Here is an 18,177-nt window from a genome sequence, read left to right as displayed (position 1 = left end):
TATTTTTAGAGCAACTTTGTTTGGTTTAATGAAAACTATTATTAAATAGTTAGTCAATGAAAATAGTTATTTAATTTTGTGTGTATGTAAATTATCATATTCATATGCCATCATTATTTTCCATTAAATAATATGCCTATTCAGGATTATATCTGTTTGGTTAAAATGGTCAAGTTCCTCTTAGTAACCTCTCTGCTTTGCTTGCAGGTTGTATATAAAAATAACGATGTCAGGTTGGAGTTATCTCGACTTGCCAAGCAAGGAGATCCTAAAATGAAGATTCATGGGGTTGTAGCATTTAAATGTGAGAATGTTGCAACCTTAGATCCAATCACATTTGAAACACCAGAGTCTTTCATCTCTTTGCCAAAGTGGAATGCCAAGAAAACAGGCTCAATATCATTTGACTTTCGTACAACTGAGCCAAATGGTCTGATTCTTTTCAGTCATGGAAAACCAAGGCACCAAAAAGATGCCAAACACCCACAAATGGTGAAGGTTGACTTTTTTGCCATTGAGATGCTTGATGGCCACCTCTACCTGCTGTTAGACATGGGATCAGGTACTATAAAAATAAAAGCCTTGCAGAAGAAAGTGAATGACGGTGAATGGTACCACGTGGATTTTCAACGGGATGGGCGATCAGGTAAGCCACTTTTTTTTTTTTTAATATTCAGTATGGTTTTTTCATGTTATATCTGAGACAATAATGGGTATATATTATGTTGCCACAATTAGAGCTGTGCTTCATCTGACAAATAGAGGAAATATAACAAGTCATTGCTGTCAGGTACTAGAATGCAATGGTTTGCAGAGTAAAAAAATCTTACAGTAACATTTATTGGGTAATCAGGTACTTAATCTTCCAAGTAAGTGTGCTGTGTGCTTCAAAAACAAACTGTAATCTCCCTCTGTGCTTGCTTACACCAAAAAGCTGAAGTGGCAAGTTTCAGGAATAAAAATAAAGCAAAAAAAGAATTACTGAAAGTAGCCTCCAACATAGGGAATAGTTGGCCCAGGGAAACAGCACAGACCTTCCAATCATGTCAGCAGATCTCAGCATTATTAAATGATATGCTAATGAATGGCTAACAACATGTATCAGCAGAAATGGATATAAGTGACTTGCCGTATTCTGTCAGTATGATTCATGTTCTGTAGTAGTTTACTCAACAAATTATCTCACTGACAAGGGTAAAAATAAAGAATCCATAATCTCTTCCTACTGCTACTGAAATCTGTTATCGCATAAAATACATTTAACTAGTAAAATTGTCCTTGTGTTTCTGCTGCATCTGATCTTGAGTATATATGTTGACTTCAGCAAATAATCAATATCCACTAGTTGAAGGACAAATCTATTCTATGGTATCTTTCTTGTAGTTCATGCCAGGATTTTGGAGGGGGGCAGGGAAGTGTACTAAGTCTGTAATTCAGTCCATCAAAGAATTATCCAATTATTATCAGTAGCCAATTTGAATTTTATGTACACTCTGAAATGGAGTATTGGAAACCCAAACCGCCTCCTCTTCTGGATTTTGTGAAGTTTTCTCCACTTCCTCCCTTCTGACTCCTTTTTCATCACTCATATTTATAATTTCTTTCTGAAACTTCACTCTCAAAAAGTTATTGTTTTATGACTTTCTTACTACCCACAAATCAGATTTCAGATCATGCAAATCTTAGGTGCAGGTTTAAATTGAAGATTTCAGTCAAATCCATGCTGAAAGTCAGACCAAATTCAATTGATCATTTTGTCCTAGGATTATGAAAAATTGTTATTTGATTCCTGTGCTGTGTGGCTTCAAATTCTCATTGTAGAGAGTTTGATTTTCTGATTATAGTATGTCAGTTGCTTATTTTATTTCTTGAGGTTAAAAATGACCAAACAAGCAAAAAAAAACCCCAACCCCAAACAAAACACACAACTTCTCAAAATCCTCAATTGTGATTGAATATCCAGCAGTTATATTATTTATACTACAATCTGTCTTCATTTCAGGCTTCCTTCTTAAGTGGTGTTTCAGTGATTCATACGAGGCAGTAATTTCTGTGGTAAGCATGCCTGTGGGACTCCACTGAAAGCAAAGTTTATTCTTACATCCAAAGTCAACACTACTATAAAGAAAAGAAATAAATGCATAGCAAATATTTGCATTTGAAGATACATTCTGCACTTTCATTACTTCACAAATACTGTAACTCACAAGTGCCATTAAGAGAATTTAGGGTATAGTTTATTTAATTCTTATAACTGTCGATGGACATCAGCAAGAAGGTAGGCTAATTTTAGGAAGCAATGCACATCTGGCCATCAGAACTGCATACTATTTTTAAGTAGATGTATAAAGAGTCAATTATATATGTAAAATAAATATTAATGCAGCTGATGAACCTACCTATGATCAAGACAGGTGAACCTTATTTACCTTGTCACTCTTGAACACTGACCATAGCACCTATTTGCATTAAAACATCGAACTATTACCAGGAAGAGTTAATAAATATGTAGGCACCTGGATTGAAAAACTGAATTTCTAGCTGAAATATGAACCACACATCAAAGATTCTCTGTGATTTTAATACACACAATAATACTTTATTGTAGGAGAAAGACCAGTAACAGTGGCAATGCTGTTATTTTGCTTAATGATTATATTGGCTGAGTATAATCTTAGACCATCAGATTTAACCAGGTAAAATGACTACCTATTAATATACCTAATGAACTGTATGTTTCTATTTTCTCCAGATTGGAACGGGAAGTACCAATTTGTTATATTTAGATTATTTCTTCATGACTTATGTATGTTCGTCTATTATGCTTTTTTCCATGAATAAAAAAAATCCACTTTACTATTCTAGGAAGATTTTTCATTTACTTTCCTCAGCCAAAACCAAATATCAAATGTACTGGAAATCATGTGAATATGATTGCTTTTCACTTGCTTACCTTCAGAGTTTTTGTATAAGTGAATGAATATACCCTATATATTTGGGGGGGGGGAAGGAAAAGAAAAAGGTTTTGCTGTTGCTGCTGACAAAATACCTTCTAACCTATCAAGTATAAAGGAAGAGATTCTCCTGTTAATGAATAAGTAGCTTAAAGAACCTGGGATTTATTTTTCTTTTTAGTGAAGTTTGGTGTCTTGCAACCTTTTACTCCTATCTTCAAATCCAATGCAGAGTGGTTGCCTCAGATAATAGAAAGCTGTGACATTTCTCAAGGAGCTTTGCTAATTTCCTTGACTTTTGTATTAGCTGGATCAGCAAGTACTCGTTTTATTTTTCATTCTTTGCTCTCGTCCACACTGTCACAGAGAGCATCCACTCTAAACTACTTGACTTTGCCATTGCCCGTCTGGGACTGCGGAGGGGGAGATGTAAGAATTGAGAGCAGATTTTAAAACTGTACTTAGTAAGGCCCTAATCACTAGTGATTTTGCTGATCTTCTTAGTTTTTACGAAATAGAAGGAATGGGGAAGAAACGTTTCCTGTAATTTCCTTTGGCTGAAGGAAATTTTGACCTATTGTTCTTACAAAAGTTTTTCACCATAGAACCCCATCCTGCTGCCTGTAGGACCTGCTCTGAGCACTTCTTTACCTAAAAAGCAGATCTTTGATGAGAAGGAACTCCTGAGATCCTATTTCCCAGTGTAAAGTAAAGATTGATTTCATACCTTCTCCATTGGTCCATCTATCCTGCTAGGCATGCAGCAGAGGAAAGGGAAGACACGTTCTCCTGCAGTCTGTCTTTTTTGCAGATGTCCAGCAGAGGACACAACCTGGTACCAGCTGGTGTGTCCTGTCACGTGAGCTGAGCTCCCTTCTAGTGCTCATGGTTATTCTGAGTTCCTGCAAAGGACAGCAGCTTCACAGCCGCTTCACATGTGCCCCTGGGCTTGGCCGTGGGCTGGGCGCTGTGGGCAGGGTCCTCAGCACGGCTATTATACTACGCTTTAGCACACTAGATGTAAAGTGTCTTTAAAATATCTTACTCTGATTTTTCACCTTTTCTTAATAAGCAAATGTGTGTCACCTCCACAAAAACCACCTAAAGAGCCCACGTAAGGTAAGCATGGAGATCAGAACAGTTGTAGTAGCTGCAGTTACAATCTTCGTATTTAACTGATCAGAATTCAGACAAGGTTTAGAAATATGTTTTAGTTTCTTATACACAGACTTATGAAAAAGTAAATTGCTGAGATAATTAATATGATTGGAGAGGCTCATTAACTCATACCTAGGGGAAATGTTTGTCAGTTGTGCTCTTAAACAGTACTGCCAACTCTGCAGTAAAAGAACTAGGAAAAAAAAAAAAAGTCCAGACTAAGTAAAACAAAAAACCAACAACCACCATGAAGCAGCTGTAAAGGTGTTTGCTTACAGTTTTTCTTGTAACACGGTAGAGTTGGGTTTAATAACTATTTTCTGAGACTTGGGTGTTGTTTAAAAACTTGTTAAACTGTTTACCATACTCAAGGATAACCTTACAAGTGTTCCTTGACTAAAATGCCGTTCATCCTTTGGAAAACATCATTAGGCAGATGGAGAGGAAGAAGAAACTTACTCTTATTGTCAACCTCCAATTACACACTGCAGTGTAAACCAGAATGTATCAGAATGTGTTCATAAGTAGGTCGCATGTAGGGGCTAAGAAGTCACTGAAATTTTGAACTAGTTAGAGTTTCAGCATAAACACTAGAAATTATCTCAAGAGTATGTAATTAGAGCATAACTATAATCAGTATCTCGCTGTAAGTAGTTCTTTGAAGATATCCATTACATGCATTGCTGTTGCAGATTCCTCTTTTTCACATGTAAGCTTCTATAGACTCCTTCCCCCTCGTCCCAGCCTTTTAAGAACTGCCAGATTTACATGTTCCTCTTTCAACAGATGTTAATAATTTACATATTTGAGATAATGGGTTTATCTTGCATTTTAGGGACAATTCTTCCAATGATTCTGTTACTGTCTTTCATTTATTCATAAGCTCATAGAAAAACTGAGTTGGGTGACCTTGACAGGTCCTCTGTTTTACCTCTCCAACAAAAGTAGCGGTAATGTACTTGTCAGTCTCAACAGGTGTGTGTCGACTTAACCCAGCAGCGGACACTGTACCACCTCTCCATGTAATCATTCATAAAGTGAATATTTTTGCATGCTAAACAAACCATTTTGTCTGTAATTTCCGTTTTCACAGCAGGCACAACAATTTTTTCCAGTGTCATAGCCCCACGCTTTTTGTGATTTGATTGCTGTTATCTCAGTCTCCACTTTTCTTCATACACTAGGAAACCCCAGCTGCTTCCTCTCCTCATATGCCATGTTCTGTAGCTTGCCTTTGGCCACCTCTTTAATTGCCATTTTCTGCAGTCTTCTCAGCTGATCTGCATCTTTCTTCAAGTTTAAGGTAAACCTTACCAATGCTCAGTAAAGTGGTACGATAGGCTTCTCTGTACCCTGCTATGTAATTCCCATTTTGCTCATATGTATGCTATTGTTCACTTACTGTTGACTCTTCCTTTCGAAGAACTGCCCATTAATCAGTTCCTTTAAGTCAGTAATTCTTACCAAAAAATCATTATTTCATTAGTTTTTCTTGATCTTCCTTCAATAAATAAAGACGTTTCTGAATGTTTAAATTGGGCTCTGGGACATACTGTAGAATCGGAGGACCTGTAGGTCATTATAAGATCCTTAAATTTACACCCAGTTTCTGGAGATAAGAAATGCTACCTGTTTTAGAGCCTGAAGCTAGATCATGAATTCCCAGACTAAATAAATCACCCCACATCTTCTTGTCTTTCAGTCATCCACTTTTTCTTCTTTCAGTTGGACAAACCAAATGGTAACAGCTTTTCCCCCATTTCTTTTTTTCTTGTTGAAGTATGGACAGTATTTCCTACAAGTAGTAAAAAACTTTACAAGCAAGCTGCTTGTCTCCTGGCAGACACTGCTGCCTCAGGATTGCTCTTTCCAAAGAAATAGTTGAACTACTAATCTGGTCATGGGTGCTGTTATGCTAGGTACCATGCAAAGATGTAACTGAGAAGCCAATGCTTTTCTGAATCTGCAGTTTCCTATCATATTCTGTTATGTTTAGGTTATTCTATAAAACAAGATGTGTCCCATTCTTTTCCCTCTTATCCAACTTGACAATACTGGTGTGAGAAGGGTTGATGCTACATTATCTTTACAGGGTAAATTTTTAACCTTTTCCTGTGCTGACCACATACGATATTTGTATGCTCCATTAGCTTCCCTTCTTCCTGCCTCCCTGGAAAGTGATGTCTTGTCACATTCGTAAGTAGAAACATCCAAATGGATTAGAGCAAACTGGTGGTTTGACAGAACAATTCTTTTTAATCTGCCTATAATTCCCAGAGAAAGTAGGATTGAAATCCGGCAAAGGGGGTGTGCATTACTGCCCTTGCATTCTGTGGTAGCATCTGCCATTGTCATGAGGTCCAACCTGGGATGGTTTCAGTAGAACTTGAAAAAATTTCCCTCAATAAAGATGACTGGCTTAAAAAACCCAACCAAACGAAAAACCGACACAAACAAAAGCGACACAAACCAAAACAAACAAAAAAACCCCAAACCCACAAAACAAAAATCCCAGCTAGAAACAGCATGTTCTACCTGTGTCACAGCTCTGGATGCACCATGACTCCAAAGGTGTTTGTAGACCCATTATTTATTTTCCATAGGCCCATGCTGTGTGAACTCGAGTTTTGGATTTTATTTTAGGATGTTTAAAAGAACCTGTAGTTTTTCATGTACTTTGGAAGTCTTCTTCCGTTCCCCCTTATTTTTCTTGATTTTTTTTTTTTTCACCTGCATTTGCAAAGCAGTTAGTGAGTAAAGTCTGCATTACCTATCAGAGTGCATGAATAGTACTTTGAATACCACCAGCAGTGATGGTTTGTGGCTGCCTGGACAGTTCAGCCAGAAACTATGATAACTTATAAGTGATAGCACGAAACTCGTGGTGCCCAGGCAGGGGTTTTCTCCTATTAGCTAGACTAAAGCCTATTTGTATTATAGCTATAGTTCTTGTTCTATACAGTGTGCTATATGGTGTTCTGATAATGAAAAAAGCTCCTACCTAACAGCTGAGCCTGGGTGACTTGTTAAAGCTTTGAGTCTTCTGCGGGTGCTATTTGACTTAGTGTAGCTCTCAACAAAAAGGATTAAATAAAGGTAACTTACAGTGGTTTGATTAAGGGTAATTCACACACTATGTAGGTCAGCTGAAGTGTCATGGCTATGTCCAGCAGCAAATTGGAGATAGTCCAGCTGGGTAATCGGGGTTCCATGGTCTTCAAAAGCATGAAAAAGATGGACAGAAGAGCAGTTGCCTGTTGTGCTTTTCTACCCGTAGTCATTACACCCTATGATTACACTGAGGTTTCAGAGGGCTTCTCCCAAGGAGTATTTTATGTGGTGTCATTTCTTGGGGAGGGAAAAGGTTCATTTCTTTAAGAAGTTGTTGATATCTATTCAAAATAATACTTAAGCTCTCTGGGGTAATCCTTTATGACATACAGAAGAAAGTTGTCATGCTTCAGTCTATCATCCAAATATAATTCATAGTCACCAGAACGTAGTGGTGACTTACAATTCCCTTTACCATCCACCTTTCTCATCCTACTATGCTTGCAAAACTTAGTTTTTGAACCACCATGTTAATGTCACAGCTACATTGGCTGAGATTTACCTGTCTTCCTATGCATTAAGAGCCATCAAGACTTAGTGGATTATTATTTTTCATAGAAATGGAGCCCCATTTGTCTTCCAGCATCATGAATACCTTGAAAATGCAAATGTCTTTTTTCCAGCAAAACCCAGTACTGTGGAAATGCATGAGTTGGAGGTTGGAGGCTGCAGCTGAGTTAACTTGTGTGGGTGCAAGTGCTGTCTGAACATACGTTTAAAACATTTGGTCCTAAATTAGCCTGTACAGCAACAGGTGGGAGCAAGCAACAATAGCAGTAAGAAATACTGTGAGCACAAGTATGACTTAAATTTACAGCATGTCTAATTATTTTTTTTTAAAGGAGAAATGATTTATTGCCTGTAAGCAGTCCTTCTTGATACTTAGGATGCTCTCAGAAAAGCTAGTTATGTTGGTTTAACAGGTCATTCACGGGGGTCCTTGTTTGATACAGCTTATTAACAAAATCAAACCTCATAATGTTTATGCTTGTATGCCTACAATCAAATCTATAGCAAGTGTTCCATATGACTGCCAAGTTTTGCTTCAAGAATCTGAGCAGCAAAACAAATATTTAGAGTTATCAAAGTGTAATAGCCTTAATTTTAAGAGGGTGGATGTTGGAAGAGAAAGGATCCTGGTTCAACATGCCTATTTCTTATGGTTCAGACTGGAAGTTCACTTTATACCTCTGTGACTCAACTGTCACAGGAAATGCTTCTGATAATACAAAAAAGGGAAAACTGACCATATCCCCAAACATTCTTTTGACATGTTCATAAAGATGCACAAAGGCTATGGGAGCCTTTGTTTTATCTTTTTTATCTCTTCTGTTAGTAGAGAGACTGTTTGTGGCAGTAGTAGTACCCAGCCCTTCTGAAATCCGTATGTCTCGAGTCTCACATGGGAGTTGGATCTCCAGAGACCTCTGCCCCAAAAAGCTTTTATTAACGGTCCAAAATGTTTAGCTATTCATTCTGTCCACGTTGCTGAAGTTAACCTATCGAACCAACAAAAGAACAAACAAAACATGTAGCTCCCACAGGACTCTTCTTCACTGCTAAATGAGAAACCTGAATGTTACGATGTATCCAAGTAACAGAATAATCTTTTTCTGACCTGCCTCTGTTTGCTTAAAACGTGTTTTAGTACTTATGCTATAAAAGTTCTGAATTTATTATTCACATGCACCACTCCCACCGCAGTGGAACTATTTTTGATAATCAGTGTTATATTCTGGAATCTGTGTCATGCTGACAGTGGAAACAGCGAATCATGTTAGTTTTGTGTATAAGTGTGTGATAAATATTTTGTGGTAAATGTGGTTCTTCAATGTCTTTTCACCATTAATACACTTTTAATATTTTGTCCATTGAATAACAGTGTTGCATACTGTGGCTGGTACGTTTTAATAATCTGGTCACCTATATAATGGGTTGATTTATATTTTGCTTGCTTTTGCACCCATATAGAATGGTAAGGAGTCACTTCTATGAAGATCTACATGAAGATCCTTTTTTAAAATTATTTTGCTTAGTAAATAAAATTTAATTTGGTTAACATAAGTATGCTCTGTGATGCCATGTACTAAATCCGGTTTTCTGCTTATTCCAATTGTTAAAATTGGGTACCTTGTTATTTTAAAAGTACAGCAAAGAGGATTTTTATAGTTGATCAGTGTCTTTGTTCAAACACTGTAGAAGCAGAACTTTATTTTAAGCTTAGTTTTGTTTGTTTACTTTTTAAACTTAAATCGAAAAGATACTTCTAATTTCCTGGGGTTCTGTATACATCCTTTCTCCCTCTCTTTGTAACACGCACGCATTTCGAGGTAAGTGTCAGAGGCATTGATTTTCCCTCTAGGAGCACATCACTATCTTCTTAATGATTGCCTGTCTGGCAGCTGATGAGACTATTTTGCTCCTGCACTTAAAGAAAAAAGTCTTATCCAAAGCCCACTGAAAGTGGTGAGTCTCTTAAAATACTGAGTCTTTGGATCCAAACCAAAGACACAGATTTGCCTGCCAGGTTGCAGCCTATCGATGCAACCTCAGTCTTAATGCTTTGAAGCACGCGTGGGGTAGTGAAGACACTTTTCTGTTGCACAAGCAGGATATTTGTGAAAATAACTCTGAAATGCATTCCCCATACCCCTACAAGATTGGTAAGGTGGCTTTGACTTTTTTTATTTTGTAGCCTTGCAATGTTGTGCATAAATGTTTTTACATTATTCACTTCCTGACAGTATTTGTACTGCATTGTAATTGAAATAAGAAGCGTATCTATTATTGTATAGCTGAGCAAGTAGAATACCTATGTTTTATTTACAGATATTTGCCAGGAGCTAATGTGGCATGTAGATTAATGAGTAAAACAGCACCACCAAAATCTTTTAAATGTCTTCAAGATCATGCATTTTGTTGCCTTTTCTTCTCAGGGACGATATCTGTGAACACATTACGTACACCATATACTGCACCAGGGGAAAGTGAAATCCTCGACTTGGATGATGACTTGTATCTTGGAGGCTTACCAGAAAATAAAGCAGGCCTCGTCTTCCCAACAGAGGTGTGGACAGCACTTCTCAATTATGGATACGTCGGCTGCATTAGAGATTTATTTATTGATGGTCAAAGCAAAGATATTCGACAGATGGCTGAAATTCAAAGCACAGCTGGAGTAAAGCCCTCATGCTCAAGAGAAACTGCAAAACCTTGCCTTAGCAACCCCTGTAAAAACAATGGTGTGTGCAGGGATGGGTGGAACAGATATGTTTGTGATTGCTCTGGTACAGGGTACCTTGGCAGATCGTGCGAAAGAGGTAGGTTCTATGAGATGGCTGCATTTCTACTTTATAGAATCCTGCACAATGACTAAAAATGGTAACATAACTCTAATTCTTTTGAGGCAGAAAAAAAGCTTCTTTGATTTCACTTGATGTCAAATGGAGCCCTGGTCCAGGCTGAAAGAAATAACTCTAGAGGAAAGATCTTAGGGGATTTTCTGAGATACATAAAGAATTATTAGTTGACTATGATAGTCAGCACTGCTAAAATGTTTCTTAGAAAAATCCTCCTTTTATGTCTCATCGTACATTGCTGAGTTCTGAAAAGCTTTGCGGAAGTAATTTTAATTATTATTGCATTACTAAATGGTCACATTCCAATTCCAAGCTGAGGTCTTGTTCTCTGCCTATTTATGTCAATAGCACTGTGTAATTAAATTTACTTTTGAACTCTACAGTATCATTTAAATCCATGGCCAGAACTTCAGCCATGAGTCAAAGCAAAAGAATCAGTGTAGGAACCTATATTTCTTAATTAACTTTTTTAAAAGATCGTAGTAACCAAGGAAACAGTTTCTATGTACCTTAATTCCCTGAGTATCCCTCTTGCCTAGAAAAGGTAAGGTTAAAGTTGACAAACTCCAACTGAAAAGGTGGATAGTGGCAAGGAAGACAGATGCTGAGGTTAGTTTATAGGAAGAAATATAGGCTAACAGAGTATGCTAATAAAAAAAAAAAGAAATTTAATGAAAATTTTATGAAAACAATAAAAAAGCTTAGTATTTTAGGCATTTATTTTTTTTAATCTCACAATTGACACAGTACAGTTTCTCTTCTCGCCAAAATCTAAATTTAAAGTTTACTGGCTGGGAACGTAAGTTCTTTCCATCTAGTTTGTTTAATTTTTCTAGTTAGCAAGATGAAACAAAAATGTATTTTTAAAGATTATAAACCTGATTAATGTTTAAGTTATATGTAAATAGATGTGCATTTATGTCGGATTACTACCATCCTATTATTAGCATTTGCAAGTAGATTTTCAGTTTCTTCTGTTTTTTCTGCCTTATTTTTTGAATATATTGGCTCAAGGCCAGTTATTCTGAGATCTCCAGATTGTTCTGCTGCTGGTGAAGCTGGCAGAGGGCATCACCGAGCTGTCCGCTGCATCACAGACGCCTTCAGTTAATACGGCTGGTGTTCCACCCTGTGGCGAAATTCTGCTATTACAGATGGCAGAAGTAAAAAGAGAATTTGCATTTTTTTCAACCGAGCTAGGAAACGTGCGTTAGTTGATACAAAATCGCATGCAGATCTGCAAATAAACTTAAAAGCAGGCTTCATCGTAACAATATCTCATGAATAGATTTGACAGGTGGTAAGAAACTTTTGTCTTTTTTATTTCCTATACTTTATTTTCAGCTGTCTTTCAATCTAGAGCTTGATTTTCCCAGTTTATTCCCCTAGTGGGAATGGTGGTACTATGGTAGTTTGTTTGGCTTCTCTGCAATGGTGTCTGGTTCTCGTCCAACAGAAATACGCGCAGCAGTTCAGACAGTATGGGATCATTTCCCTGTCCAGAGGAAACTAAACTGAAAGGAGATCTCCTCTCAGTAATATTCATATCCCAAATGGTCCTGCATTAATAAGGTCGTAGCTTTGGGGATTCCGAAAGCGGTGTGTTGGCATCCTACCACACAAAGTTCCTATAACTGCTACCCATGTGCAGTATCTGATAAACTTTTGTATTTGGTGGTAGAAGCAACACAATTATAACTGTTCAAACTAATTTAAATTAAATAGGAACATGTTAATTTCAACAGACAATACACTTTCACAAAAGAAAGGAAGCATTAGAATAAAATATCGGAGATTAAAAACCTGTAATTTTTAACTTAACATTAAGTGATTAAGGTATCTTCAGTAGACAAGCATGTAGCTACTTTTCAGTACCATTGTTAATTTTTTGTGCTATTTTCCCGAAAATAAGAGTACTAACATACATAATGTGGGCATATTGTGTACAATTCGGTATCTGAAATAATTTTAGTCAGCTTATCAGTGTATAAAAAATATGGAACACAACTCAGTTAATTTCAGTATACTTAAATATTTAATAATAAAACAACTCATTTAATATTCAGTAGACAATATTTTTGTACATCCATGTGCTTTTTATCCTGTTGCAAGTTATTCTTGATTTTCAGTGAGGTTAAATATCAGTATAATCTGTAGATTGGCTTTAGTAGATTATGGAAACTACAGCAGATGCATAGACAGATGTCACAGCAATATAATTTGGCTTCCTATCTTACTTTGATTGTGGATCCCAATATACGACTGCCTCTCAGCAAAGCCTTTTGCAGGTGTATGCTTTTGACTGGATGGCTGGGAACAACGCACAAGAGTAAATTTATCAGTGATAAGAAAAAGTAGGCGTGCAAAGAAAGATTAATCAGTGACATTTCTGAAAGAAAAATATATTTAAATTAGAGAGTGTGTGTAACGTCCACATTGTGCATGCGCACACACCTGCACCCACACATATACGTTAAATAAAGAAATATAGCTTTCATTCCTTGCTTTATCTCTGATTGTTTAATTTTTTTTAAATTATAAAATTACAGGTGATATGATGATAAGACAGTATGAAGAATCATATGTTCAAAATATATTAATTCCATCTCTGACTTAAACTAATTAGTCCTGTGTGTTTAAATTCTAGCACCTTTACAATGTGGCTTAGGACCTCAGTCCTGAAATAATACTAATGTAGCAAGCAGGAGGAATCCTTTCACCTTCTAGTCACGTATTATCTAGTGACTAATCGCATGTCAAGAATTGTTTCCATCAGGTTAATGGAAAAGTTCCTTGAATTCCCCAAGCCTGCAGGTCTGGACTTGGATGGACTGAAGACGCTGCCATAGCAAACACAGAAGCAGTGCTTCGCTGAGCATATGCTTGTAAATAGAACAAAACCCAAAAGTCTGAGCTGGAATCGGTAGCCATTGAAAGACCTGAATACTCGCACAATTTGCAGAAGTAAAATCCCATGTATTGGTGTTTTCAGGGCAGGGTGTTGTTGCTGTGCTTGCTGGTAAATAAAACAGACTCGGCAAGCAAACCTAAATACTTGATTATCGGTGATCCAGATTGTTCACATGCTTCCTGGCATGGCTCTGGGCTGCATTGGCTGCCACTTTCTGAGGCGAAGTTTGTGTGTGATTTGGGAAACGGCAGAGACAGACGGTGATTTCCTGTGTTAAAAACGGCTCTGGTGGGCTGCAGCGCAGTCCGCATATTGTTGCAGACGCGTTCAAACTGAAAAAGCAGGCAGAATTAATAATTCTGTCTTTAGGACTTTAGAGGCACCACAAGGGGTCCAGAGGAAACTAGATGCTTTTTTATTTATTAAAATACATGCAGTAACTTACCGAGCATCATGTTAAAAACAACACAAACTCGACTGCATAATTTATGAGGAAGAAAGCTGAATTTTGAAATCCATACTTCTTCATTTTAATTTAAATAAGCTGTGAATTGAAGAACAGCATCGATTTGGGAAATTCTGTTTCTCCCCATAAATAACCCGCTGAGTGTTTTTGAGGGTAGAAACAGATGTGGGGAAGTTTCCTGAAGAGTAGGTGCCTCAGCCTCTTCAGCAATTTAGGGAATCCCAGCCCGGTGAAAACTAAGGTCCTTTATCTCCTCTCATATCGCTACTAGTCTGTGCATCCTTGGTGATAGGCACAGAGCTGACTGAGGTGGTGTACATATAGAGTATCCAGCCCTGGAGACTTTAGTCAGAAACAAATTGAAGAAAAAAGAATGGAGAGGGGAACTGAGCCCTTCAGCATTTTTCTGGGCTTTTTTTGTTCATTTGCATGTTTTCTTTGCTTGTGCTAAAAAAGCAAAGCAGCAGCAAGGGGGTTTAATTGCCAGGTTTATAAAAATATCAAAGGAAGAAGGTATGCGATAATTCTTAGCAATCTCTGAATTACATCTTACTGTTTCTCGCTAATAACTCAATTGCATGCACTTATTTGCTGCCACAAAAAATTGTCAGTGATGTTTTGTAGGGGTTTTCTGCTATTTTTCTTTTTGGTGCTATACTTCCAGCACTTAAGTGGTTGTAAAATTATTATTCCCTGCTGTGGAGACTGTGATTCTTTTAATGAATAGCACATTCTGAGCTAAACTTATGGTCTATTAGCATTTAATCTAATAATTAGAGAAAGCTGAACAAGAGACAAAAGATACTCTGCCAACACTTAGGTGAGTTAGCAGCGTAGATCTCAAAGAAAGATGAGACACACACCCCTTTGGAATTAATTGTTCCAAAGCAAAAAATGGTAAAAGTTAGGGGCAAAAGTTAATACAGACTTTTAGCCAAAAATGTTTCTTTGAGGTTTGTATAACTGGTAACCCTGACTGCCTCTCTTCGTTCCGATCCCCATCTTACTGAGCAGGTCTTGCAAATTAACAGTCCATTCTGCAGGATGGGAACAGTTCCATTAAGTGACAGAAACCATCTCTAGTTTTCCAGGAAAGTGAAAACAAGCCCTTCTTATTTCATCTTGAAAACAGTTTTTTCCTACTGTCTGAAAAACAAAGTTTTCTGGGAGGTCTTATGTTAATGTATGCTACCAAGCATAATGATAGGGTAATAAGGCATTGCCACAAAGAATTACAAGACACACGCCAGTAAGGGAAAAGGAAACTCCTTGTGCTGTCAAAGGTCTCATTTGTATGCTGCTGGATGCCGCCTGTCCAGCCGAGACCAACAGGACATGGAAATTTGCTGAGCGGAGAGCAATGCTGAGTCAAGTGGAAGAGAGGTGAGTTGAACAGATGATTCACATGGCAAAACCCAGCTTGCCATCCTTAGAGAGGAGCACAATACTGACAAAAGATCATTGAACCTTCTTAATGTAGTAATCACTTAATAATGCTTTAACAGCAAAAACTTGTAACAAAAAAACCAGCAGACTCATTTCAAGTGAGTAAACTGAACATAGTTGTGGTTTTTATTTCAGGTATGAAGTGTTGCCTATCTTCAGTTGCGGCTCTCAGAGCAGTGCTAAATCTTCTTTGATCAAATCATCCTTGTTTCCTGCCAGTTTTGCGTTTTTTCTCTGTGCTACCTTTGTATTTAGAAAGCCTGTGACTTGGAGCTCCCCATGCTGAAAGGAGCTCGTTGACATGAGGGGGCTTTCTCATGGCCCCAGAGCTTTTAAGTCATTTGATCTTCTGTTCAGTCTCCTTGGTCTGTTCTTGGAACATCTGTTTCCAAAATAACTGGCGCAGTATGTGTTAGGAGGATTGAGTATCTAATCACATCAGGTCTGTTCACCAGGATGTTAAATATACTCGCAGGTCATCTCTGATTAAATTAAGACAGTTCCTTCTCTCCTTTCTCTCTAATTCTCCAAAAGACTGAATAATTATAGGAAAGCTGGCAAACAGTACCAGTGCTGATTCTGACAACTTTCTTTTACCTTATCATACGATAATTTATTAGCAACAGACCTCTAGTGTTGAATGCTGTTTATCCCATAAAATCTGATTTTGCTCAGTTTATAAAAGCCCTGATTAGTATTAATGTGTCTTTTTTAATAGACAATATAAAATACTTTTTCTTTCCTCTTATATTAGCATGTAACTTCAGCTTTTATGCTGGACTTCTTAATTAAAAAGTTCATGTTTAAATTGTGTTTACCTAAATTGTGTTTACCTTGATAAAGGTCTTGGGAGCTTTTCATGCACTGACTAGCTAGGTAGATATAGGAATGAATTTTAAGGCTCTGCCCTCCACCCTTTCCTTCCTCCCCCCCCAAAAAAAAACCCAAAACAAAACCAGAACAAAAAACCCAAGAAAACCCACAACAACTAAAAAAACAATGACAAACCAACCCAAAACACAAACACCACCAAAAAACCCACACCAAACAATCAAACCAAACCAAAAACCCCACCTAAACCAAAGAGTCAAAACCCCAAATTACCTCCCACTGACAACCCTTTGACCTGAAATCTTTTCACAGGCTAGTGAGAGTTAAGTATTTGATCTCCTTCACAGAAAAATTTTTGGTTTAGAATATGCAGAAAACATTCTTACTGCATGGTTAGAAATCAAGAAACCTGTTTTTTGCTAACCTGTTACAACTAATGACTTTCACTCTGGTATTAGTAATCCCTTTTTTCCCCAGCATCAAACTGCTTTCTTCAAATTCATATTTGGGAAGTCTGGAGTTATTAATGAACATACTAAGGTATCACTTTTGCCTCCAATATGCTCACAGAGTTACAGTGGAACATTTTGTCTTTCCATGGACAATGTAGGCTGGAAGTCTTGAAGAGCTTGTTTATCTTTAACAGTCTATAAGATGTGCAATAGAAAAAATGTTTACAAACGGTCATAATTACTGATGTTTAAAAATAATATTCTAACGCTGGTTTAGTTGTGATACCAATACTGAGTAAATATAGTATCAGTAGCATCAGGTCTTGAAAATATTATTGCATGTGGGACCACGATACACCTTTGCTGTAGGTGTCTGCATCATATTGTGGCAAGTTGAAGCATAGAAAAGCTTCCCATAGATGTTCTCTGCTGTCTTCTCTTTCTGCTTGTTGCTCATTTGGCCTGTTACTGGGCAATTTCTTCAGTGAGTTGAGGTGTCCTCAAGATTGCATCTTTTTCTAGACAGATTTTGTAGCATCCTGTTCAGACCTCATCATCTGACCCTTCAGCAATTTCTGAGGTAGAGAGTTTTTGGGTGGGTTAAAGAGTGCGGAACACACATGGAAGAAGTTAGAAGTCTCTAATGAATTAGTGGTAGGTAAACAACCAGATGTGCATAAAACGGGGCACATTCAGAGAGTATGTTTTGCTATTCGGGTAGTGGGTTTGGTTCTATAGTATGATTAGTTTTGTGCGTCACTGGGGAGCCTACTGAAATTCCTGGTGCTCTCTCTGCTGACTGTTGGCTTGGGGTAAAGGATGCTGCTCGTTCACTGCTGCTTCTACCACCACGTGACACTGTCAGTGAGCCCAAGACCTGTTTCCAAAAGCTGTGGAGGTTCACTGGCCACAGCACTTGATGGTCCTGTGAAAAAGCACTTCCTAATACGTTTCAGAAACAGATGTGTCCTTTGCTTTCTAGGGATTGCTGTGCCTCCGTGTGGGCAGAAATGCAGTCTTTCTGCTACCTTTCTTGTTACTGGCCTGGAGGGTGGGAAAAGAAGACTTGTGGCTGGTTGCTCTGGGGTCAAACAGACTGTGACGGCCCTGTGCCAGAGCCACTCACTGGGAGGGTTTCCTGCAGTGTCTGAGAGTGACAGCTATTTGCTTGTCTCGGGGGTTTTAAGGTCTTACCCTCAATATGCCAAGACCAGTCTTGATCTTCTTCTTGAGGCTGTCGTAATGTTCATACATGCGGGTTTGATTCTATCATAGCACAGTCATTGTGGCTGTGAAGCAATCTGTGCTCTGTCCAAACCACGCTGGGTGTATTTACCCATTTCGGGCAGCTTTTTCCTACCTAACTTGATGATAATTTTAAATGCAGCAGTAGCAATATCTGTAGGTTTATATATAAAGTATCCCAAGGCAATTATCTAGGTGAAAGGTAGTCAGACATGACAATTTCATAGTCTGTAAGGTTTACCTG

At 37.8% G+C, this 18,177-nt stretch overlaps 1 protein-coding gene across 22 annotated transcripts in view; it reads left to right on the top strand.

Annotated features, from left to right (window-relative positions):
* NRXN1 (neurexin 1) overlaps positions 1-18,177 on the top strand; it is a 725,766-nt gene that overhangs the window by 296,171 nt on the left and 411,418 nt on the right. For all 22 annotated transcript variants that reach the window (XM_040611882.1, XM_040611881.1, XM_040611879.1 and 19 more), the window contains 2 exons: positions 208-646; positions 10,160-10,543. In XM_040611882.1, coding sequence (XP_040467816.1) covers positions 208-646; positions 10,160-10,543 — 823 coding nt within the window. The remainder of the gene's footprint in view (positions 1-207; positions 647-10,159; positions 10,544-18,177) is intronic.

This window comes from Falco naumanni, chromosome 12 (genome assembly GCF_017639655.2).
Source record: "Falco naumanni isolate bFalNau1 chromosome 12, bFalNau1.pat, whole genome shotgun sequence".
Taxonomy (NCBI): domain Eukaryota; kingdom Metazoa; phylum Chordata; class Aves; order Falconiformes; family Falconidae; genus Falco; species Falco naumanni.
Note: the sequence above shows the minus strand (reverse complement) of the source record. Positions and strands in the feature narration are given on the sequence as shown.